This window comes from Myotis myotis, unplaced genomic scaffold, assembly GCF_014108235.1.
Source record: "Myotis myotis isolate mMyoMyo1 unplaced genomic scaffold, mMyoMyo1.p scaffold_m19_p_9, whole genome shotgun sequence".
NCBI classification, from domain to species: domain Eukaryota; kingdom Metazoa; phylum Chordata; class Mammalia; order Chiroptera; family Vespertilionidae; genus Myotis; species Myotis myotis.
The window spans coordinates 7,034,904-7,061,185 of NW_023416401.1; the positions used below are offsets into that span (position 1 = coordinate 7,034,904).

A 26,282-nucleotide genomic window follows, 5' to 3' on the forward strand; every position below is an offset into this window, starting at 1 on the left:
TCGTGGCTACTTCATAACTATAATGCTGCTACTGTTATGAATCGTAATGTAAATATCTGGTATGCAGGATGGTCTTAGGCGACCCCTGTGGAAGGGTCGTTTGACCGCCAAAGGGGTCGAGACCCATAGGTTGAGAACCGCTGGCTTAGGCGATAGCTCTGTGGGGTAACTTTGCCAGACCTACTTGCCAATTTCCATTCTGAATTAGGTGCTCACCTTCCATGGTCCCATATCACCCTCTGGGGCCCCAATATGACAGCATTATATTGTATCATGATTGCCAGTATTTCATCTTAACAAACAATGAGTTCCTCAAGGACGGAGCTGGGGACTGGACTCCTTGTTTGCCAGCTTCTGGTACACACGAAATCCAGTTACAGGTGTCAAGTGCAAGAAGGGACGTTTTAGGATACACCCAGCATCCTGCTGAAAAATAGCACATCGCGCTGAAGAGCATTGGCCGTATGCCAGGCACTGCGTTAGCTGGTGAGATATATTACGGAATTTCATCTTCACAGCAACCCTAGGCAACCAGCATTCTTACACAGACTTTATAGATGAGGAATCTACATCTTAGATGCAAACTAACTTGCTGAAGTCAAGTTGGGGACCCAGGGCCGCCTGCCTCCAGAGCCCCCACTTTGCTCATTTCTCCACGGGCAGTGGGAGGTGCCGCATGCGGTCTGCATGCACCTTATTATGGCTGCACCTGCGCACACAGGGCTCAGCCTGAACCCGCAGTCAGGGACACGGGCATTTTAGGTTCGTTCTTTTCTTCTACGCTAACCTGTGCGACTCTGCTCACCCGCTGAGGGTGCGGAGGTTTCAAGCTCACCAGGTCACGGTTTTGGCACCTCTGCCAGTTGACACTATCTTTGGGTAGCCAGCTCCATCTCTTGGGTGAATATTTCATCTTAGAGACCCCCCTTGCCTCTCCCTAGCTCCTCTGCCCCACCTACCAAGCTGCTGGTTTCAGCGTCTACTGTCCTGGGGCTGCCCCTGTGTGGGGAGGAGGTGCTAGGGAGATGCACTTTAAGGGGGTCTTTTCCTGGAGTCTCAGATGGGAAATGAGACAAAAGAAAGTCTCTTGGGCCGAGAACAAAACCGCCACCTCTCTGCTAAGTCTCCCTTCAGGGACTTGACGGTGGGAGATCCCGCTTTCTCCTATTTTCATCCCCTTCTTCCTGCGCTCAGTTGGGATTGGAAAGGGGAGACGCTTCCCTTCCTGCCCCTGCCTCTCCTGCACTCTCCCTGTATCCCAGCATCCGCCCTCCCAACGTGGAATTTGCCCTCCCCTTCTCCCTAGGGCTGACCTGGGGAATGGCTGCCAGATCGCCTGATTTTTGAGATGAGAAAGGAAAACACATCTGTCTAGTATTTTCAGATGATTACTCTTGTTACCCCTGCATCTTGGAGGGTAGTCACAGAACTCTGGAGTCCTCTGGGTCCCTTAGAGCAGTGGTTGGCAAAACGCAGCACGCGAGCCACATGCGGCTCTTTGGCCCCTTGAGTGTGGCTCTTCCACAAAATACCACGTGCGGGTGCACACGTACAGTGCGATTGAAACTTCGTGGCCCTTGCGCAGAAGTCAGGTTTTGGCCTGGGCTAGTCTATTTTGAAGAAGTGGGGGGTGTCCGTCGGTTGGTCCGGCGATGGGAGACGCGGTGCAGGCGGGCTGTGGGATACGCAGCACAGGGGAGGCGCCAAATATCAACAGTACTTAAACTATACAGGTAGGTTAATAGCAATGTACCTACCTATATAGTTTAAGTTTAAAAAATTTGGCTCTCAAAAGAAATTTCAATCGTTGTACCGTTGATATTTGGCTCTGTTGACTAATGAGTTTGCTGACCACTGACCTAGAGCGATGTGGCTCAGAGCAGTTCCAGCGGAAGATGTGCAAGGGGCCTGGGACACCTCCCTCACCCGACTCACTACCCTTCCCCTCCTAGTCCATCAACTCGGATTCTGGGCCATGGCCTTCTCCTTCACAGGCAGCCTGGAAGCAGTGGGGTGCTCGCTCCACAGAATTACTCGGTATAATCAAGGAGCCATGCGTCCACATTCCGACACATTTAGTCCCTACGATACCATCAGTGACGCCTAACCTATCACTTAAATATGGGGTCATGGAAACATACGCTGTGATAAAGACACAAAATGAGAGGGTGTGCTCCGAAGACATTAAATGCTTCATTTGTACACTGTGTCTTTCAGCTTCACACTGTCCCCAAAGAAAAGGGAAGCTTTTGTGAAAAAGAACCAATTTAGGAGGGAAATTGACAACTGTGGGTCTAATAACAAAAATAGTAAGAGGAAACGGATCTCTGTAGCGATGACTGCACTCTCAAGCCCCTTATAGCTCCTTGTGCAATGTGAGGCCTGGTGTGTACCTCTTTGACTTAGATATGTCTCTGTGCCTTGTAAGTCTTAGGTGAGAATTGGATCTTTATATGAAAAAAAAAAAATCTCATGTAAGCTAAGATATGAAGACATCAACTTGTATACTGTGGATTCACTGGAGAAGCATAAAATATAATTATTAAAATGTAGCCTGAAAGGAGAATATACAATGGGGGGGGGGGGTGCCCTTTTGTTTGAGAATATCATTGCCATCTGGGTTGTAAGCCATTTGATTCTAATTCTAGTTGCTTGATGCCAGAAACAACTTATTACCAGGGAGATATGCTGGAGAATCATCAGGAATGACAAAGTTTTTACTTGTTTTTAACATCTGTATCACAAAATGATAAAGCTGCTGATCCATGCAGTGCTGTGACCATATCGCCTAGTACGCTAGTACTTTCTGCTACATATATTTATGCTGCCTTTTACACACCAATTCTTCCCCCTTTTCCACCCCACTCAAGGTCAGAGACCACTTTAGATAAACAGAGAATCCTTCAAACTCTCTTCTCCTCCCTGGAGGAGAGCACTGGACACACCTGGGGCCTGGCCAGAGTTTATAACCGAATCCATAGACTTCGCACAGTAATAGCAAATCTCACAGTGGTCATGTTGAGAGTGTACATAAGGACTTGATTCTTTCCTTGATCTATGATATTTATGAGCTCACATTAAATATAGATCACTACTGTCCAATCACACTGACAAAAAGCATGTCATTTTGAAGTTCCAGTTCATTGCTTTCTGGCTGCCTGACCTTGAGCAGGTTACTTATTCTCACTCGTTTACTCATCTTTAATGATAATAGTACCCGTCTCATAGCCCGTGTATTTGAAAACTACATGACAATGATATGGATGCTGAGAGCTCCCAGATACTAAATTGGGTGTTCGCTGAATTCCAATGGAAGTGAAATAAATGGCAAGGAGTTCGTTTTCTGCAGCATAAGGCAGTATAAGAATTTGAATGAGGGGGTCTTGGGTAACTATGATCTTCTAAAATGGTGGATATCTTTTTCACAAGCCCTCTTTGGGGATTCTTTTGTGCAGAAAGTCTCTTAATTTGCAGTCTTTACGCTTCACATTAACGTAAAGATTACATTGATTAGAAGGCAATGCAGCTTCCCCTTTGGTGTTCAGGTTGGGGGCTAATGGGGGAGGAGGTTGCTTCTGTTTGGAGAAGGGGGGGAGGGGCGGGCGGAGAAAGCTGGACCTAAACCCTTAGTCCGATACCTTTCCCAGAAGCAGGCCGCCAGGGGTCTTGTTTCCCTGAAACCAGGCCGAGTTTAGCTTTAATGGCATAAGCGCCTGGTGTGGAAGGAGTTAAAGGGCCCCCTCCTCCTCCTGAACCGCTCTTTTGTGTACACAGCTGCGGTGGGAGCGCGGGTCGGAAAGGAAATGGTTAGAGGAAGAGCCGGGTTTGAGACCCGGCGCGTCGGCGAGGGGGGCCGGCGGCGGCCCGGGGTTTACGCGCCAGATGTTTACGCGCCAGATGTAGGCCCGCCCGGTGCCCGCCCGCCCGGAGCTGCCGGTGTGGTCGCCCCGCGGCCCAGCGCGAGTGCGGGCGAGGTGATGAGTTAGCGGGTTGCTATGGTGACGGGCCGGCCCACGTGACCCGCTGCTGCTGCCGGCGCTCTGACGTCAGCACCGGGAGGGCGGGGCGCGGGAGGGCGGGGCGGGGCGGGAGCCAGAGCGGCGAGCAGGGAGCTGCGAGGGAGCAGGCGGGCGGCGGCGAGGTCTGCGGAGGGCGCGGGAGCGGGAAGAGCGGCCACCTCCTCACCAGCAGCCCCAGCGGTTTGATCCCTCCTCGGGGCCGCGCCAATGCCTGGTCCGACCCAGACCCTGTCCCCCAATGGCGAGAACAACAACGACATCATCCAGGATAACGGGACCATCATTCCTTTCCGGAAGCACACGGTGCGCGGGGAGCGCTCCTACAGGTACGGTCCGGCCCGGCGGTGTGGGCGCGGCGGGGACCTGGGCGCGGAAGCCGCCCGTTATGTAATGGAGCGGACCCGGCCGGCGGCTGCGGGCTGCGCTGCGGGTGCAAAGGGCTGCGATCCTCGCTGCCCGTGTCCATGTGTCATGTGGGGGATGCATGGAGGCTTCCCGGGCGCAGCTGGAATGCATTTTGTGAATAGGTTTGCCGCCTGCGAGGGGTCTCCCCCCAGCGCCTTCCTTCCACGTAGACCCGATGCAAGCAGGTTGCCCCCCTCTCCGCAGGGAGACGGGCTGCAGCACTTCCTCTCCTCCTTCCCTTTTAGCTTCTAGAGGAGCCATTAGGTGGGCTGTGCCTACAGGCGGGGACGGGAGGGTGGCGAGGAGGACGCTCGCGCTCGCCTCGCCTCGCCTCGCCGCGGTGCGGTGCGCGTGCAGGAAAGATGGAATCCTCTCGATGGAGCTGCAGCCTGTGGGGTGAAGCCGCCAGATTGATGGAGCTTTGTAAGAATTCTGCTCGCTGATTGGCGCAGGGATTGACAGCAGAGGTCACGGTGTCAGGCATTCACCAAAATTGTCTTCCTAGAACCCAAGGTTTATTAGAAAGAGACTGGGCTGCCAGGGACCTGGGCGCCGGGGTGCATTTTCTCGGGAGTTGGCGGCCTCCGCCGGGGTCGGGGAGCCCACCCTTTTATAGCGAGGACGGTCGGATGGTCAGTGGGAAGGTAGTTCCCGGTGTTGTGCTGAGGTCTGATTTGAGGATGGGGCTGATCTTGGTCATTGCATCGGGAGCCCTTTGATGAATGAGTCGGCCTGGGCGGTTGGCATCGTTCTGACATGAGCATCTCTGGCAATATGTTCCAGCAGATAAGCTCATTAAAATTGTTTGCATTGTTTGATAAGGATAACAATGTCGTGGAGCAATGCAGCTAGCGTCTGGTGCGTTCAGGGCCAGACCCGAAGGGAGACGGATAGCTTCGCTCCTGTTTCCTCTGAAGTTCTTTTGTACCCGGGCCGGTTATTTTTAAATGCTGCCTTGATAACGGCGAACAGTGCTGTTGCTTTGAAGCAGGGCACACATACCTCCGAAGTGCATCCTCTCGCTAGCGAGCACAGGAAAGGGCTCCTTTCTTTTTCTTCTTTCTTTTTTTAATGCCTTCGTCTAAACATCCAGGTAGTGTTATGGGCAGCATATTCTGTATGCATGAATGTTTATATAATGGGACCCGAAATTACCCCACTTCCTCTGTCTGTGACCAAAGGAACACTGTTTGCTGACTCGTTGCCCTATCGCCTCTGGTCGTTCTAGAAATACTTGGAGTTAATTCTGGCTGTGCCCAGGAAGTCACCAAAATCTCATGCCCTAGGGTTCCAGCTAATACGCCGACGCGGCCTCGTTTCAGGTTCCAAGTGCTCGGCATGCCCTTCATGGAAACCACCATCGGCCCACAACTTATGGGCTTCCCCTTTTTGGAGACCCAAGCTCATGATGGGAAAGCTGGGTCCCTCTGTCCCTTACTCCTCTGCCTTTTTCTGTGGACATTCCAAGGCCTAAAATAGAATAAAAACAAAAACAAACAAACAACAAAAACAAACCCTGAGTTGCTTTGAAACCTCACTTATTTAAGCTGTTCTTATAGGTAATGCACTGAAAGCCCTCACTTCTTCAATGATTTTTCATCTCTGCCGTGTAGGTAGCCGTTGCTTTTTTAGACGAGTTTGAATTTTACCACGTGGGCCGGAGGATGTGGCCTAGTTGGGTCTTATTAGTCATATGAGCTAACTCGAAATGGCAGTGCAGTGGAAAGTCACTTGGTGGAAAGGTTACATGCGGATTTTGGTGGTAAATTATTGCTTTAAAATAAAATTTTGTGTACCTTTTGAATCCAGTCCACGTTATTTCCATTTCCTGAATTATTCCCAGTTTGCTTTCTGAGTCTATAATGGTCCCTGAAATTATGTGGAAAACAAAACTGGACTGGAATAAAGATCTGCCTGAATGAATTCTTCAGTCACTAGGCGCATCATGGTATCCGGATGTTATGTGATAGGGTTATTGGACGCGATAGTGAGGGATGCCATAGGTTACGTGAAGAGGAAGCCTCCAGAACTGCACATGTTCTGAGTCACACAGAGGGCGCACCCGGGGACAGGGGTGCTCCCTGTTCTCCTCCGGCTGCTTTTCTCCCAATGGCCAGTGTCTCCTCACGACGGCGTATTTCCCTGGAGAAGAACAGGGGACGGAAAACCATGACACATTTTTCTCCTCGGGCACTGTTCCGTGGTTATTTTGGCATCCTGGGGCTGGAATAACGCTGCCATTTAAGTGCTGAGAAAACGTGGAAGGCAGTTTGAAAGCCAGAGTAGAGGGGTAACCAAATAAGTTTTGCTTTGGCTGTCGGTTCAGCATATCCCCCGCCAATGAGAGGTGTTGCAGAGAGAGTCCTGTTCGATCCCAGGTAAGGCTGGAGCCTGGGGTGTCCACATTCTCTTCCTGGCCCCTTTACTGACCTCTAGGCAGGCCCCCAGCAAGTCCATTCTCTTTGTAAAGATCCCTGCATTTGCTCTTCACCTGTAAGGAATCTCACTGCATTCTTACAAAGTTTTTGTGAGGTTAACTTCAAAACCTTTAAAACAAAGACTTAAAACAAGAAAGAGCTGTGTACATATAGAAGAAGGTTGTGATTCTTGAAAGAAGGGCTCTTTCAGGAGCTCCAGGCCGAATGCCCCTCACCTGGCAGGTCGCACAGCTGAGCAGGGAGGGGGGGGCGGGGAGCTCCCCAGGCTCTCAGTGAGAGTGAGGGGCCGGCGCTCTCCCCGCAGGAGACACTGTTGCCATAACATGTGCCCCAGGTTGTTTATAAATCAGGGTCAGATACGGCTCATGACCCAGATATCCTAGCCCAGGTATCTCTCAGTGTAAACAGAGCCCATTTTTCCAGCCGGGACTGGAGTGGGCAGTAAATCATTATTGAAACCTGTGCGCCCTTTGGTTAGAAGAACAAGTTTCCTTTAGAAAACTACCCTCCCTTAGTCATTTCAGGTGAAAAGAGCGCGTGCAGAAATGGCTCAGCGGAGCCCTGCGGACGTGTCCACGCGCGTGTTCACACATGTGACGGCCTCGGCCGGCTTCCTCACTGCATGCACGAGCACTGGGAATCCATAGATGTGAAGAGCCGCTGAAGATATAAGTGCCGTGTGGGCCGTGCGAGGTGACACTCCATTCACGTGTGAGCGAGCCTCCGGGCCCTCCCTGGGGAGGGCTCCCTGTGCGCGTGCAGGTGCTGGGAAAGGGTGATGACCCGCGCCTGCCACCCGCTCTGTTCGCCCACTGCAGGCTTGTAGGCATGAATGTGTAAGTCCAGAGGACGATGTCCACGTGGGTGTTTGAACACGCAGCTACAGTAGCGTATGTTTCTGAATACTTTAAAAAAAATTCGCTTGGCCCCAAGAAATGGACTGTAAACAAACCAAAAAAAAGCAAACTGAAAACTTAAGGTTTTCACATCCAACTTTGCCCACTTTGAAAAATGAACTCTTGTTAAGAAAAACAAAAAGAAGCCCTGGCTGGTTTGGCTCAGTGGATAGAGCGTCGGCCTGTGGACCAAAGGGTCCTGGGTTCGATTCCGGTCAAGGGCACATGCCCGGGTTGCGGGCTCGATCTCCAGTAGGGGGCATGCAGGAGGCAGCCAGTCAATGATTCTCTCTCATTGATGTTTCTTTTCCGTCCTCCCCCTTCCTCTCTGAAATCAATAATATATGTAAAGAAAAACAAAAAGAAAAGTCATGCATGTGTATAAACGATAATCGTGGGAGTGTGTTCCATTTCATAGAAGCTGTTGTCACACGGCTCACTTGGACCAGAATGTGGAGTTCAGACCATACTCCCCAAAACAGCCGCTGCAGACACGACAGATCGAGCCTCATGCGTCTCCGTTATGTATGTGTATCATCTGGGTTTACTACTGTCCTAGGAGATTTTCACAAATAGTGATTTTTGTCCTTAATATTTTTCTTAATATTTGCCCTTAATATTTTTGTAAAAAAAAAAAAATCAAAGGATTACTTAATGGCTTCAGTTCTTAGGGGCCCAGTATTTGAACTTCTGTCCAGGTTCCTTGGTCAGAGCTCCTGTTAAGGGGATGGTCTTCGTGGTGCCTTCGTGAGAGGCTCGCCCCCTCCCCAGCGGCTGTCACCTGTTGAATCTGTTGACAGAGCGTTATCTTAGCGGAGCAGTGGTTTGCGATGGTCCCTTGAATTTAGGTGGTTGTTTTCAGCATTTACGGGAACCTCCTGAAGCTGCAGTAAATAATTCCTTCGATTCATGGAGGGGAAATATTGGGACTCATCTCCATATTCTGTTTGGTTTGGGGAATTAACCTGACAAGCACTTGAGAGTCTGCTCCGGGCAGGCTCTCTGCTGGATGCCCCTCCAAGGACCTTGCGTTCTAGCAAAGTCGGTCGTTTTGTAACAGATACACCTTGTGAGTATTTGGCTTGGTCTGAAAGCAAAAGTGGTTTGCGCTTCCTGAGCCCACAGTGACTCAAAGTAGAAAAAGATACCGCAGAGGCCAGCCTGCTGTAGGGAGCCAGCCAGCCGGCACTGTGGGAGGCCAGGCGTTCTGGTGAAAGGGGTCTCGGCCTGGCAAGCTGCAGGTTGGTCAGTGGTGGGCAACAAGGCAGGAGCACTGTAAGGCAGGCAGGGTGGGCAGAAGTCGGACATGGCACGCCATTGAAAGTGTATTCATCTAAACCCAGCGCCATGTCAGCAGCAGTGTGTGTGCTGGGATTGACGTCCTGTTTTGAAATGAGAGTTAAAAGGAAAATGGAGTTCCAGCAGTGCCCCACCCTGCAGGCCCCAGACGGACTAGAGCATCCTTAATCCCCAGGAGAGAGCTCTCTGGAACCCAGTGTAGGGATCAGGACACGGTCCACAGATGTTCCCTGGCTCCAGGCTTCTGTCCCGAGTGGCAGCAACGACAGCTTCTCCCCATAACAAGACTGGTACGCGGGTCAGACAGTGGCTCCTCTGTTGGCAGAAGCCCACTTCATAGGCAGCAGCCTGACTTCAGGGGGTGGCTGGTGTGTGTGCTTACACTGCTCTAAGCATCCCACACTCCAAACCAGGGGCCTGGTGCTTCCTGGGGAAGGACCCTCCTGAGCCATTCGATTCCATGGAGTGTGCAGACATGACTGATGAGCAGCTGGGCGCTCGCTGCTCGGGGCTCCGGCGCCAGCTCTCTGACAGCCGCCGTGACCGCGTGGTGCCAGGCCCTGGAGTAGACTGAGAACCAACCGAACTTGGATTACATGGGTTTGTGTACTTTTGAATTTTGTCGGTCTCGCTTTAGAGGAAAAAATGATTTGTTCCTGTCCTGTGAAAAGTACCTTTTCCCACAATGAAAAGTGTTAGAATAGGCATGTGTGTTAGCCTAGTGTCGTATGCTAACAGGAGGCTAGCGTTCAGCTACCAGCCGCTGAAAAGCCAACTTGGATATGCCATGTTCGTCCAGAATCTTAAGCACTATTCATTCCAGCAGCCCTCCTCCTCGCAACACTCCACACACATCCCATTGGCAACGCATGGACCTTGTTTCTTAGTTCATTTGAAAATCATGATTTTTATCTTGGTGTTTTGGCCCTTGGAATGTACATTGTGTTGAGAGAATTCTTTCAAAATGGAAAGCTACAGTTCACATAGGCAAAAACTAAAATTATACAACTATCGCCTTATGGCACGAGTCAAAGACATTTTTCCTGAATATGTTTTTTGTTAAAATGCATCCCAAAAATGCTCGTTCATTTTAATGAAATGAATCATTAGTGAGGTAAGAGTGAACAGTTTTATAGGTCACCAAGAAATAATTTCTTAGTAGGTTACTAAAAAATAAAAAAAAAATACTTGTGTATTTTCAGGGTCAACTCTCCCCAGGCTAATTAGAATTTTACTCACTTAAACCAGGACGGCCTCTTCTGCTTAAAGCATTATTTTGCTTTTTCTAAATGTGGTAATATAGACATAGGATGGCCACGCTGATGATGGTGTCCTTGGGTGTCATTTGTCCTGAATTCAGTTGTCCTGTTATTTCTGGACCTCATATGGTTTGGGCCGGGTAAAATGTGCCAAAACCCAGATCTGGGCCAGGACTTGGACAGAGAGGAATGGGCAAGAGGTTTGAGAGAGCAGAGTCCCTGCTGTAAATAATAAATAGCACAGTGTGTGTTGCTGGGAGTCTGTGAAACTTGTGATGCTGCACGCAGAATGCGTCCTGAGTTGATGGCCGGACTGTGATGTTGCATAAGCCTAATCTGTGATGTGCTCTTCCCATGAGGCACACCTAGATTTCTGCGAGCCAGTGTTACTTTTTCTGGAAGTCATATTTGTTTTTGCTTTCTTTTAAAGACATTTATCTTTTTGTTCTTGAGAGTCAGCCTACCTTGGCAAGACCCTGAGCGGTAATTTGTCAAAAATGCCAGAGGCCTTGACACCTCAGGGTGGCGTTCTTATGTGCATTCCACTTTGCTTATAAACAGTAGAATCCTTCATTTAAGGGCGCGATTCCCTGCAAGGTTTGCAGTTGGTGCTCAGCAAATCAGGGGGAAGTGAAGCTACTAGAATGGGCTCCTCTTACCCCCCCACCCCCACCCCCACCCTCACCCTACTTGACTTCCTTTTTATCGTTTTAGAATGCCAAAGCATGTCTTCAGATTGCTAACAGTAAACAATTTCCAATTCCCACTCTCTAAATAATTCCACAGTTATTGTTATATTGAAATTTAAGCCCAAAATCCAGCAGACTCTTCACCTGCCCTTTTAGCAGACTTGAGTTCCTTCTATCTGCTGAACTCCAAGCCGAGGCTGGGAATACAAAGGTAAACACGGCTCAGCCCCTCCTTGAAAAGCCTCTGGTATCCAGGGCCCCGGGTGGGCGAGGAGGGAGGACTCTGAGGTGGGGAGATGTTCACACCTGACCCCAATAAAGTAATTCTGTGATTATTGTGCTGATACCTGGCAGAGGCAGAGTGATCAGGCCTGTGATTTTCACAAGCTCTCAGAAATGCAGCATGAAAACAAAACCTGTGTGTGAATGTGTCAGTCCTCGACCATGAGCTCTGTGTATACGCTTTAATACCAGTGCAGCCTGAAGGCACAGCGTTGAGCTTGGTTTGAGTGGCCTGTGTGGTGGGACGGTTACTTCTCCCTCGCCAAGAGTCACTGGAGGACAAGTGAAAAGGCTTGTCTCTTTTACACTGCGCTAACTTTTATGTAAAACGTGAGGAAAATGAGAGCATATACGACTCATGAGATACCTGGGGAAAGTGTGAGGATAGAAGCTAATAACTGGGAACTGGACAGGTGGGTCCCTGTGTATTTTTTTTTATAGAGTCTTATTTTAACAATGCGTTTTACCTGCTGAAATATATTGGGAAGCATCTCAACATATTCACGGGCTTACTGAAGTCACGTGGATGATGTTTAAAATTTAAAATCTGCGTAAGGCAGTTACCAGCCTTAATTACAACACCCTCGCACATCACAAGTGAAACGCGCTCCTGTAGCACCTGCCCTCTGGGTTTCACACCTCGTGTCCATCGTCCATCTTCGCTTCACTGTGGCCGGAGGACCCCGGCTGCCTCCTCGGTTCTGTGACGTGTGCGGCCCGCTCGGTATGCTCCGTGAATCCTGCACGAACTGCAGGGCAGCCCTCGGTGACGATTCTTTTTCCATCTCCTCTTAGAATTTTTGTTTTCTTCTCATTGTTTGAGCACCTGCTGTGTGTCAGGTACTGTGTGAGGCCCTCAAACAGTGAGATCACCCTATTTCAGCCACTCGGCTGCGGTCCTCTGGCCTCCCCAAATCCTAGCTTAACCTCCCACCTCACGGACGACACTGAGCACTATCTGGCCTTCGTGACCCCTGCGACAGTGCTGGTGTGACAGCCCCTCACCCACCAGTCTGAGTCCCCATGGAGACTGACCAAGTAAGAGTCCCCCAAAGGAGGGCTTTGAATACACGATCCCAGCTGTAGGGACTGCTCACCACCGATAACCAGCCGTGAAATGGGAAGCTTGCGGGGGGCTGCGAGCTGAGGTCTCCGCTAGAGAAGGAGGGAGTGGAAGAGGGGGTGCAGCCTGGTGGGGGCATGGGCCCAGCACAGGGTGAGGGTTTTGGGGGGTGGAGGTGCCAGCCCCTCCTTGCTCCTCTTCCCCCCACTCTTTCTGTTTCTGGGGGCAGAGTTCTCAGGAGGGAGGAGAAAGGTGAGTCATCAGCCACCTAGGAGGGGGCTGACGGCAGGAGGGATGGAGACCTGTAAGTCTTTCCAAATCCCCTAGTGAGGCCAGCAACACACAGTATGTGGAAAGGCAGGTTTGGTGTTTGGGAAGCCAGTTTTTCTCTCCCTGGAATTTCTGACTGTCCTACCGCCCACTTGAGGGTGTCAGCATGAATAACAGCGAGCGTGCTCGCAGCCTGTGGAGTGGCTGTGTCACTGACACCCCAAGTCCAGTTCAAAACTTGGTCTGGACCGAAAAGTCGGCCCGGGCTCTGCAGCGCCCCCCTGTTCCTGCCCCACATCAGGACCAGTTGGGCTCCCCAAGGCCCAGCTCGCTCTGGGAGAGGCGGCGCGGGGCCGTGGCACAGCTCGGGCTCCGGCTGGAGGCCTTTCTATTCCAGCTGCTGCATCCCTTTCTGCCTGTGTGATCGAGGGCAGAATTTTCAGCCTCCCCAAGCCTCGTTCTCTAATGTGCAAACGGCAATCATCGACCCACATCACAGAGTTCTTAATGAGGATTTAAATGAGAGGCGGAATATAAAGCGTACCAAGCAGTGACTGGTAGAACGAAATGCTTTTCAAAATATTAGCGAGTACTGTAGCTTGGAGTCTTAACCTACTCTTTTCCCCTGTCTTTATTTTAGTCTATGACCTTTGTGTCCTCAGTACCTTGTGCAACACCTGGGCACAGAGCAGATGTTCACTAAAAGTCCAAATTGAATGTGGAAAACAATTCAGACATTATACTGTAGTCTTTCCACTCTTATCAGCTTTATTAAGAATTAATTTACATGCCCTGACCCATTTGGCTCAGTGGATAGAGCGTCGGCCTGCGGACTGAAGGGTCCCGGGTTCGATTCCGGCCGACAGCATGTACCTCAGTTGCGGGGACATGCCCAGTAGGGCCTGTGCAGGAGGCAGCTGAATCGATGTTTCTCTCTCATCGATGTTTCTAACTCTCTATCCCTCTCCCTTCCTCTCTGTAAAAAATCAATAAAATATATTTTTTTTAAAAAAGAATTAATTTACATAAACAAATTGTATCTGTTTAGAGTATATGATTCAGTGGGTCTTGGCAGTGTATGTACCCTGAAAGCCTTCACCCCCAAGATTCCTGATACCGTTGGAGTTCATATCGCCTCTGTCCACGTTACCAGGCAACCACTACTTGGCTTTCTGTCACACAGTATAGATCAGTGATGGCGAACCTATGACACGCGTGTCAGAGGTAACAGGCGAACTCATTTTTTTGGTTGATTTTTCTTTGTTAAATGGCATTTAAATATATAAAATAAATATCAAAAATATAAGTCTTTGTTTTACTATGGTTGCAAATATCAAAAAATTTCTATATGTGACACGGCACCAGAGTTAAGTTAGGGTTTTTCAAAATGCTGACACGCCGAGCTCAGAAGGTTCGCCATCACTGGTCTAGATGCTATCTACATTAATGGGATCATACAGATTGTCCTCTCTCCCGTCTGACTTCTTTCACTTGGCGTAATGATTTTGAGATTCCAGATCGGGTTTATCAGCAGTTCAGTACTCTGTATTGCTGCGTAAGTATTCCATTGTATGGCTATACCATATTTTATCATTCACCAATTGGTAAGCATTTAGCTTCTTTCCAGTTCTTAGCAATTATAAGTCTATGAATATTCATGACCATGTCTTTGTGGTAACATATGTTTTCATTTCTCTGGGGTAAATACCTAGGCGCAGAATAATTGGGTCATAGGAATGGTGTTTAACATATAATATCATATACCAAGTATACTTAAATAATTGTCCAAAGTGGTTATACCATTTTACACTCCTACCAGCAGAATGTGAGAATTCTGGTTGTTTCACATCCTTGGCAACACTTGGTGTTGTCCGTCTTCCACTTTGGCCATCCTCCTGGATGTACAGCGATATCTCACTGAGATTTTAATTTGTATTTTCCTGATGGTTAATAATGTCGGTGTTAGGTTTGATGGAGCAGTTGAGTTGATACGCTTCCCCCGGGAACTGGCGTATGTTTTCATGTGCTCATTGACCTTTTGGGTATCTCTAGTGAAGTGTCTATTCGAATCTCTCGCCCACTTTCAAAAATTAGGTGGTTTATCTTATTGTTTAAAATATATTCTGGATACTATAATATAGCGTTGACTGAATCTAACTGGAATATAAACCCCTCAGGAGAAAGGGACGTTGTTTCTCCCTGGTCTTTGTCCACAATGCCCTTTCTAGCAATTAGGTCCAGCTTCCAGCAAATCCGTATAAAACGATTATATTAAAAATAGCAAAGTAATAACAGGATCATTATTTTAGCTCAGGAAAAAACAAAAGACCACTAAGCCCACTTTAAAAGTTTGATATGAAAGAGTTAAATTTAGGAGCTAGGTTTTCTATGGGGTCTTGTTAGATAAGAGACATTGTTTTAATTCTGTGGAGAAGAGCCCTGTAATAATGTCAATATACTTTTCTTTGTAGTGAGTGTCCCCTTAATGCTATATCAGATTTTCCACTGTTTTAAATTTTGAGGGAAATGTGTATAGAAATGCATTCTTTGTAAAAGCAGCAAGAAACCACTTCCACGCTTTCTAAACTTGCCCAGATAATTAAAGCATTAGATTCTCAATTTTTTTTTTTTTTCACTCTGAGGCAAACATCCCCCACCCCTTCCTTGCTCCACCCTCATTCCATCTGATGTGACAGTCTTGTTGTTGCCATTTGACTCCTGACTTCTCTAATCCCCTGAGGAGAAACTGCCTTAAGTAAAATTTGGAAACTGGGAAGCAAAAGCCCAGTAAGGTCTTGCAGTTACCTGAAAGGATCTGCTGAGGGAATGTGTGATTTCGAGAGGGTGGGAATGCCTGGCTTCCAGAATGTTCTCAGCTAAAAGCTGAATTTCTTAGCTGTGTATGTTTCAAAATCCAAAGAGATTATAAAATATAAGGTCACTTATGATTTCACAAATGCCCTGGGCCTACAAGCAGGTTTTGTGAGTGTAACTTATTTCATCTATCATTTATTTTATTGCAAAACCTTCAGGCCAAATTTCAGATGAGTGACTGCTTCCACGATGGTAACAATCTCTAGCTTTCTGCCTTCTGGTGGGGACTGAGCAGTCACAGCCACTCAAGTATCAGCTGAGAGTGTTGTTTTGCTTCAATTGAGGTTGTTCCATGAAAGGAAGCCAAATACTATTAGACAGGACATCCTGTGATTCCCTTAGTTATGATGGCCAAGGACATGACTAAAAAAAAAGATAATTGCTTGCTTCCTTTCCTGGTAGCAAGGCGGCCCAGAACCAATGATGTCCATTTGGCTTTAAGGACTCAAATTAGCAAACAACTAAACCTTCCCCCAAGACCACCTGGAGAATGATAGGACATGGAAAAATGTCCATCCTTTTATGTGAGCCAACAATGATTCAGTCATCGTTAGCATGTAAGTGGCTCTGTTATTTTGAAATAATAACTGAAAAAGAGGAGAAATGATGAAACTAGTAGTTCTTGGAAGCAAACATGTTAACATATAATAAAAGAATAATATGCAAATTTACCCTAACAGCAGAACCACTGGGAATGACTGGTCACTATGACACACACTGACCACCAGGGGGCAGACGCTCAATGCAGGAGATGCCTCCTGGTATCAGTGCACTCCCACAGGGGGAGCTCTGCTCAGCCACAAGCCAGGCCGACGGCTGCCAGCACAGCAGTGGTGGCGGGAGCCTCTCCCGCCTCCTCAGCAGCGCTAAGGATGTCCGACTACAGCTTGGGCCTGCTTCCCGCTGGCAAGTGGACATCCCCCAAGGGCTCCCGGGCTGCCAGAGGGATGTCTGACTTCCAGCTTAGGCCTGGTCCCCTGGGGAGCTGGCCTAAGCCAGCAGGTGGACATCCCCCGAGGGGTCCCAGACTGCAAGAGGGCACAGGCCGGTCTGAGGGACCCCCACCCCCACCCCCGAGTGCACAAATTTTTGTGCACTGGGCCTCTAGTATTAACATAAAATTCTGGAATCAGGCATATTATGGTATACCTACATAGTAAAATATAGTAGATATTATACATGAAGAAGATAGGAAAGATATTCACAACATGTGAAGAAAAGCAAGCTTAGTACTAAAGTGTGTATGTACTGTGTTGGTTTCCTAGGGCTGCCATAACAAATGATCACAAACCAGGTGGTTTGACATGTACTCTCACCGTTTTGGAGGCTAGGAATCTGAAATGAAGTGGTTGGCAGGCCGTGCTCCTCTGAGGGATCGGAGAGGAGCAGGGAGAGGTGCCATTCTTAGCTTCTTTCTACTTCTCTTGGCCCTATTCCTTCCGGGGCTTATGGCTACATCACTCCAGTCTCTGCCTCTGTTATCTCCTGACCTTCTTCCTGTGTCTCTCTCTGTGTCTCCACTGGCCTTTTTTAAGGGCATAAGTCATTGGACTTAGGGCCCTAATCCAGTATGGTCTCATTTTAACTAATTGCATCTCCAAAGACCCTAGTTCCTATTAACAGCACATTCTGAGGTTTCAGGTAGACATGAATTCTGGGGGGACACTATTGAACACTGTGTGGGTGTAAACCCATTATTATATATAAGTATGTGTGTATAAAATTCATACACCGATACCCTGCCCTCACAGATACATATCAAAAAGGTCTTTCATTTTATGTTTATTTTCTCCTTTTTCTATAGTGGAAATGTACTGTTTTTTATATAAAAAACTTTTTGAAAAATAAGTAGCATTTTTACATTTTCCTTAAAAAAAAAAACAGCAATTTTTTTACTAGCATCCTACCTTGAGCTTACTTCCTTTGCCTCGTCAGACTATTCTGAGATATTTTATCCTTAATTTAAAATAAAAATCCTTAGTAGCATAGTTAGACACACATAAAACTATATATAATGAGTCACTTTTTACAGTATCTTCTGTTATTCTTAATATATCAATTACGACAATAGCTAAATTTGAAATAAAGTAAAATAGGTCTTGAGACATCAGATCAACCAGTATAATGCCAAGTCTTTGGCTTACGTTTGGGAGCCAAAGAAAAGTTACAATCATACTCAACTGCGGAATTAAAATCCAACTTTTAAAAGTTTTAAAGTCTCTAAGTCACATTAATTCTAGGAACCTAGCTACAAGGCGCTGGGATAGGATGCTGAGGCACTTTACCAAATTTTACCAAATTGGCTCAAATTCTCAGTCATTTCTAACACAAATACCTACTGTAGAGCCAACTTCATCCACTCACCCTTCTGAAGACGTTGTCTATAGTAACATCACTAGTTACTTAGTCAAATAGTTTCTAAGGTCTTCTCATACGTCATTTCCTTTCCCTTAATTATCTGTGAATGCTCACTGGTCAGTGGTTCTTTTTCTGTCTTTATCCCAAGTTTAACAAAACATTACAAATTCAGCAGAGACCACGATCCCCACAGTTGTGAAACTACAAGAGTATATTTATTACACTGTCCTTTGCTCCTGTCAGTCCTCATTCCATAGAACTGCAGAATCAAAGGTTTCACTTTGAGAAACGTCTATGCGTCCCTCTTTCCCAAACCCAAGGGCCTCACCACGTGTCTGCCCCTCTGTTGTTTGTGTACCTGGTTCCGTTTGCGCATGGCTCAATTCTTGCCCACTTTTTACTCGAATGCGCAGTTTTTGCGCTTCCCTTTGAGAATCACAGTGTCATTACACTGATGCTAGAAATGTTTTCACTTCTGACCTATTACAAGGCAGTAGATCAGATAACAGAGAGGTCCTGCGTGTGTGTGTGTGTGTGTGTGTGTGAGATTTTTGTCAGGGGCTGTTGAGTACTTCTGATGCAAAAGTCTATCAGTCCCTTCTTTATGTTCCAGTAAATAGATGGTAGGTGAGCCTATTAATTTAAGAAAAAACAAAAGCCCTCTTGTTCTAATCCACCAATTTACCACTGGTGTGCCGCAAGAATGTTTTAAACATGCAATACCTGACTATCTAGCCAGGGGCACTGACCTCCTTTCCCTTAGATTGTCAACCAAAAAACAACAATAGTCGTTGTCCATGTGAATGAATCAAAATTATCCTTTTTTTTTTTTTGGTCAGATTGGCAAAATAATTTTTTTTTTTGGTGTGCTGCAGAATTGTAGTGATTAGTTTATGTGTTCCATGAGATGAAAAAGGAGATGCAAGGAAGACAGGACTGGTACCTGGCTGCCCAAACAAGAGGAGCAGGAAAGTGGGGAGGGGGAGAGAAGGATGGGCCGTGTTGTGGGTGAAGTGCGGAAAGCAGGGAGGTGTCCCCTCTCTGGCTGACACGAATCATTGCCGCTGGGAAAGGAAGCTTTGGGGACAGTGGCCTGGGGAACTGGTGATGGAATAGGCTCCTACTTTGATTTGGCTGAACATGACTAATCTTAGCTCAGCGAGAGCTACAACCGAAATTTCCATTTCCTGTTCTCATGTGCAGCCGTCTTGTATGCAATTTGCAAGATGCTCTCGGGGGTTGGGATGTCCTTTGATGTAGAAGCTGATCAGTGCCTTGTCAACGAAAGCTAATATTTAAGAAGTTGGATGTTGAGCTGTTACTGTTTGACATTGGCCATTTTGGTGTTTGTGTCAGAGTCGGCTGTGGGAAGAATTAAGAGTGGATGGCACCAGCAGGGCTGGGCATATGGATGTACATTACCCACTTTGGAGTCGAATTCACCAGAATAAATGTTAACACTGGCCTGTGCTTTCCTCATCCTTTTAGGCTTAACTTTATTGGTACTTTGCATTTCCATTCAAAATGTTCTCAAGGGTTTAAAAGTGAATTTTACTGTAATGTACATACAGACCTTTGGGTAGGCACCAGTCTCTAAGAGTGAGATACCAGGAAGGTTGTATTTTTAAAAAAAAGAAATAGATTTTTCTAAACACACAGTCAAGACACCAATCTGAAGTCTTTTATTGGTAGGGAAAAAAGCTTATAAGCACTAATGAACATGATCTCTGTCCATTTTGACTAAAGTACCACAAAAAGCAAATTGAGAGACTTACGTCCAAAATATGCACCGCCTGGAAATGGGAAATGTGGTGATTCCTAAAATGTTAGCATGGCGTGTATGTTACAGCTGGCAGGTTTCTGAGCCAAAAATTATTCCCAGCAATAAACTGAGTAACTAGTCGCCCACATCTCTACATTTCTGGGTCTTCAGAGAAGCTTGTATTTTAAAGTGAGAATCTAAAATAGCCCTTGGTAGGAATGAAGAAGGAAAATGCTTGTATTGAAGACCGCAGTTGTGTCCTCACTTGGAGCTCTTTTCTCCCACTTACTTTCATGATGTAACACAGGCCGAGGGCAGACGGGGGCTTGGTGGCGAGCGCGAACCCTAGGATCAGCCCCAGGCGCACAGGCCAGCTCTTCGCTTCAGAGCGGTGACTGGGCAGGGTCCCTGTGCCTCCCCCTCCATAGTGACACAAAGGCCGTCGGGACCCCACCGCATGGTTGTGAAGGCTAAGTGAGAACACGCATGAAGAAAAGGAGACGCCCGGGTTACCAGCCGGGCCGCGGGTAGCTCCGGAGCGAGAGGCCGACGCCCCGGCCGGCCCCTAGCTCAGTGCTCTCATGGAGCTGAGGCGCGGCTGGTGAGTTTTGTGTGTCAGCGTTGGAGACATGAAGAATGGCGCATTTCTCCACCTTTTTTTTTTTTTTTTTGACATGGAGACAAAGTCTTTTAATCCACTCAGCCCCCATCTATCTCCTCCTAACCCTCTCACATGGCACTAGACAGACCAGTATATTGGCAATTGCGTACATGGTGTGATCTCAGGAACCCCGTGCACTTCCCTCCCCACCATACGCTTCCACGCGCGCGTTCATTCAGCATTTACTATTGAGCCGCCGACGTGCCATGCCAGGCCCTGCCCTGGAAGCAGGAGATGCAGCAGGAAACGAAGCGTGTTCTGCCTTCACAGCTTCAGTGAGGGGGCAGGAGGGAGTAGACAGACGGTAAAGAAACCAGGTAATAGTAGCTATAGGTTGTGTTGGTATCACGAGGGGGATGTGGGAGGACGGGAGGAGGCACCCCGAGGTGGGCAGGGAGCGCTTGCTGAGCAGCTGGCATGTGAGCCCAACCTGAGGCACGAGGCGCAGTCCCGGGTGCCCAGCGCTGGGCACGAACCCTCCTTCGCCAAAGGCCTCGAGCCCCATTATCCCTCAGGATTAACCTCCAAGCCGTCATCCCTTCATTTGCTTTTTTATAACGAGAAGGTTTAGAAAAGGTGGACAACGGAAGATGCCAAGTACCTGAGGCAGAACCAGCCCCGCCAAGGAGGGCCCAGAACAGCCCAGAATCAGGAGGTGGGAGCACTCAGCACATTGCCCACCCCCGCAGCGTGGCCTCGAGTGGCATGTTCCCGCAGCGGCCACACTCTGTGCTGTTTGATGCACTCAGTTCTGTGCTGGTGGCCCCACAGCCGGGTGTGCGCACTGGTCCCCGGGCAGCAGCACTCGTGCCCGGAGATGCTGACCCGGGATCGGGGGGGGGGGGGGGGTCGGGGGGGGCATGGCCTGCCTGGAAATGACTGGGGTCATGGGAGAGGGCTAAGGTCGGGGTGAGCGGGAGCAGGGCCAAGGAGGGCTGGGAGAGTAAACAGCAGGCATATGGTCAGGAAGGAGGAGATGCACTGGGAGCCCAGTGGGGGGGAAGGGAGGGCACTGCCCAGAGCTGGTGCCCGAGGAGACCGGCCCAGCCTGTGGCATGGGAACGTGCTCGGGCCGTTGGAATTATTTTCGGAGCCTGGACACCGAGCCAGCCACTGCTTGAAGCAGATGGACATTCAGGCAGACGCTCAGCTCTGACCATATGAAGAAGCGTGTGCCCATTTTGTGGGTGTTTGCGGCCTTAGCCTTGCGCCCTTGTTGCATGGAGCTGAGCTTCAGTCATATCAGCGAGCATCGTGAGTGCCACAAAGGACTTTTTCAGAATTCCAAAACGTCTTCATTCCTTAGATAAGAGCCAAGTTGCCAAGTCATCCAGGGCCACAGCTATTGGTTTGTTGATTCTGAGTTTTAAAAGTTTGAAAGTCACATGTGGGGTGCACTCGCTTACAGAGTGTAGGAGGTGAAAGTCAGGAGCCACTTACGGAGGAGCCTCCAGCGGGTTGGCACCGAGCATGTCAAAGCTATTGAAGTGGAGGCAGATTTTCAGGCCGGTTATGGACTCTCGTTCAGGCCGTTGGAGAAATCTGTGTTTCCATCACACTCCACATTTTAGGCATAGAGTACTGGGAATATGGGTGCTATGGCAAGGAGGAGCTTCCTCCCTCTGTAACCGTTCATGGCAAACGGTGGGCGCCCAGAAAAGGAATGACTCTCTGCTCATTCTCGCGGGAGGGGCAGGTGTGTGCTGGAGTCAGGGGTCCTGAGTGGCAGGTGGGAGTGGAGGCCTGGGCCCTGGGCAGGCGCCATCCGTAAGCAGGAGCGATAACGGGGAGCAGACTCATAACTGGGAAGGTAGGCCGCCTCGAAGAGCCGGGGACAGAGCAGGCAGCGCTGATAACGCACATTTCATCCAGTGTTTCTCAAAGCCCCTTAGTGTTAAAGTTCGTTGCGTTGGGATTCTGCACTAGATCTAAATTGGGAATAGCCTGATTTTGAGTAAAAAGTAGTATTAGTTCCATATCTGTGTTTTAATAAAATGCACGTGTTTCATAACCACCGGCACGTCTGATGTTTGCCACCGTCCAGTCTGAGGTCAGTTCTGCACTCAGACCTCCGCCCCGAGGCCCTCCTTGCTGGGCCGCTCTCCCGGGAGGGCAGCCTGGAGGGCAGCCTGGAGGAGTGGTCGTGCATTGTCTGTCTAATCCCCTAACGCAGTCACAGGGCCTGTACAAGCAGAACAGACGCAGCTCTCGAGTCAGCAAATGACCTCTTCAGGCCCCGTCCCAGCCAGGGAGCCCATGCGTGCGTCAGTCTCCCCCTAGTTCAGCGGAAGCCTTATACCCACATTTAAATGAAACTCGGTAGTTTCTGTAATGTCTCTCCAGGGAGATTTCATCTTGCCAAGGTTTGTCTTTCCAGCATGCTCTCTTCCCTCCCCTTCACTCCATCCTCCTCAAACGGCCTCCCTGCCCCCACACTTCAGGTCTCCAATAAAGAGGAAGTGATGAAGCGAGAATTACCCGGAGATACCCTGTCCTTGGTGGCCTGTTTAAATCCTACCCCTCGCGGTATTGAATCGAGAGAATGAATTAACGCGCGGCTGAGAGCAGGGACGTTTCTGGTTCAGGGGACACATTGACGCGTCACTCCCCAGGGATGCCCTGCTCATTACTGGCACAGCCACTGGGGACTTCACAGCAGCCTTTTGTTAGGACGGAGGCCGAAGGGGGCACTCAGGCGGAAACTGGTTGTGCTGCTGCAAGGCCCTTCGGAGGGAAACTCACACATTCAAGTGACCATAGCAGTCTGAATCTACTCATCCCCACCCACCTTCAGATCGAAGACATCTTCTATACCAGCCGTGGGCAAACTACGGCCTGCGGGCTGGATCCGGCCCATTTGAAATGAATAAAACTAAAAAAAAAAAAAAGACCGTACCCTTTTATGTAATGACTAGTGGCCCATTGCACAAAATTTGTGCACGGGGGGTGGGGGGGGTGGGCTGGGGGGAGTGTCCCTCAGCCCAGCCTGCACCCTCTCCAATCAGGGATCCCTAGGGGGATGTCCAACTGCTGGTTTAGGGATCAGGCCTAAACCGGCAGCTGGACATCCGTCTCACAATCCCGGACTGCTGGCTCCTAACCACTCACCTGCCTGCCTGCCTGATCGCCCCTAACCACTTCTGCCTGCCAGCCTTCTCACCCCCAAATGCCGCCCCCTTGCTGGCCTGATTGCTCCCAACTGCCTCCCCCCACCAGCCTGCCTGCCCCCAACTGTCCCTCCCCCCCTGCCGGCCTGCTAGCCCCCAACTGCCACCCCTGCTGGCCTGCTCACCCCCAACTGCCCCTCCTTGCTGGCCTGCTAGCCCCCAACTGCCACCCCTGCTGGCCTGCTCTCCCCCAACTGCCCCTCCTTGCTGGCCTGCTCTCCCCCAACTGCCCTCCTCCTGGCCTGATCGCCCCCAACTGTCCCCCACTGCAGGCCTGCTCACCCCCAATTGCCCCCCTCTGCTGGCCTGCTCACCCCCAACTTTCCTCCCCTCCTGGCCTGATCACCCTTAACCGCCTCTGCCTTGGCCCTGCCACCATGGCTTTGTCCAAAAGAGCTCCTGGTCTAATTAGCATATTACCCTTTTATTAGTATAGATGTTTACTTTGAATTTATATTAGTTCACACAAACACTCCATCCATGCTTTTGTTCCGGCCCTCCGGTCCAGTTTAAGAACTCATTGTGGCCCTCGAGTCAAAAAGTTTGCCCACCCCTGTCCTATACTAATAAAAGGGTAATATGCTAATTAGACCGGATGTCTTCCGGACATCCATCTGGACGTCCTTCCGGACAAAGCCACAGTGGCAGGGGCCGAGGCAGAGGCAGTTAGGGGCGATCAGGCCAGCAGGGTAGGGCAGTTAGGGGCGACCAGGACAGCAGGGGAGGGCAGTTGGGGGCGATCAGGCCTCCAGGTGAGCAGTTAGGGGCATCAGGCGGGCATGCAGAGTGGTTAGGGATGATCAGGCAGGCAGGCAGTTGAGCGGTTAGGAGCTAGAGGTCCGGGATTGTGAGAGGGATGTCTGTCTGCAAGATTGGGCCTAAACCTGCAGTCGGACATCCCCCGAAGGGTCCCGGATAGGAGAGGGTGCAGGCCAGGCTGGGGGACACCCTCCCTCACCCCCTGCACAAATTTCATGCACTGAGCCTCTAGTACTAGTATATTCTAGTGGAGAGTGGCCTTTGAAACAACTTTTGGGGTTTCTGCCTTTGGCTCAGTGTGTGATCTATGGGTATAGATGTAAATTTTTTTCTTCAAAATATTAGCAGGTTGTTTTAGAAACATGTCACTTGTAAGAGAAGGAAATATTATATCAATGATTAGCTAAATCTCTTTTTAAACTCTCCCTCATAATATTTGTGAATACTTAGAAGTATTTGCAAAATGGCTATGTCTGTTAGAATGACAAAATTCTGACCAAAAAGCTGTGCTTATAAGTCTGTTTGAATAATGCATTTCCCCTTACCTGGTATATAGCAACAGGCCAACCTTGAGTGTCCTAAAGCCTTTAATCAAAGGTCACCCTGGGAGATGGGACTTAACAGTGAGGTCCCGCCTGAACCAGGTGTAATTCAGTGGTTGGTAAGGAAAGTGGCTTCTGAGACTCTTTACAGGGACCTCTGACACCTGTCAGCGGGACATGGCTCCTGGGAAGCACTGAGTCCTGTAAACATGACTAAAGAAACAGCTTGGGTTCTAGATTAGCATCAGGGTTTCCGAGTTTATGTGCCGAGCCCCAGAAATAAACTCTCCAGGTGAAAGAGAAGTGCCGTTCCTCTTTGTACCTCTTTCCCAGTCTGTCCGTTGCTTTTGTGAACGGTGGATTTTTCCCCTCAGTGAGGGGGGGGCGCATTGAAAATAGAAATTGTTACGAGAGAGAAGTCCCCCGTGCAGGCGTGGTTGTCAGTGTGGGGTGTATGAGCGAGCATGGCCGCTTGAGTAGGTGGGATTTTCAGTGTTTCATACTGAAGGTGAAATTTCAGTTGCATGTGGATTCCTTTAGGGGGGCGGGGCGGGGGGAGGCATGAGAAAGGCAACTCCAGGCAGGAGGGCTTCTAAAGGCTCAGCTTCCACCGGGTTCCGGATAAATTAACCCAAACGGAGCTCCCGCAGACAGGAGTCCACCTCGCGGAGGGCTGTTCTTCTCCAGATGGTCGTGTCTAAACTTGGGGAGCCTGGCAGACTCAGATGTTAGTTGTGGAAAAAAATCAAAATCAGAATAAGCTCCACAGGCCTCATTCCCAAAATTGTTTCTCGAGCCCCTCTCCTGACGTCCACACCCCAAAACAAGCCAGAGCCAGCGGCCGGGGCACCTGGCGTGCCGGGACCTTGCCGAAAAGTCCGTTTTCCTCCAAAAGGAATGACCAGAGTGTGAAGGGAGGAAATGAGGAAACATGGCCTCCTCCACACACACACACACACACACACACACACACCACATGCACACCCACAAACATACACAGACACGCAGAGAGACTACACACACCCAACACACCACACACACGCACACACAGAGATATACACATACGCACACACCCCCAACACACCACACACACACACACACACACAGAGCACACACACAGACATACACAGACACGCAGAGAGACTACACACACCTAACACAACACACACATGCACACACAGAGATATACACATACACACACCCAACACACCACACACACACATGCACACGCACCACACACATGCACACGCACAAACATACACATACACGCAGAGAGACTACACACACCTAACACAACACACACATGCACACACAGAGATATACACATACACACACCCAACACACCACACACACACATGCACACGCACCACACACATGCACACGCACAAACATACACATACACGCAGAGAGACTACACACACCTAACACAACACACACATGCACACACAGAGATATACACATACACACACACCCAACACACCACACACACACATGCACACACACCACACACATGCACACACACAAACATACACATACACG

At 49.1% G+C, this 26,282-nt stretch overlaps 1 protein-coding gene across 5 annotated transcripts in view; it reads left to right on the forward strand.

Annotated features, from left to right (window-relative positions):
• Window positions 1–26,282, forward strand: part of MAPRE2 (microtubule associated protein RP/EB family member 2) — a 115,373-nt gene that overhangs the window by 36,473 nt on the left and 52,618 nt on the right. The window contains exon 1 of one of the 5 annotated variants that reach the window (XM_036321283.1): window positions 4,085–4,345. The exons of 3 other annotated variants lie outside the window; for them this stretch is intronic. In XM_036321283.1, the coding sequence (XP_036177176.1) occupies window positions 4,227–4,345 (119 nt within the window). In that variant the 5' untranslated portion in view covers window positions 4,085–4,226. Of the gene's footprint in view, window positions 1–4,084; window positions 4,346–26,282 lie in introns of those variants that run through there. One more of the 5 variants, XM_036321285.1, reaches the window with a different exon arrangement.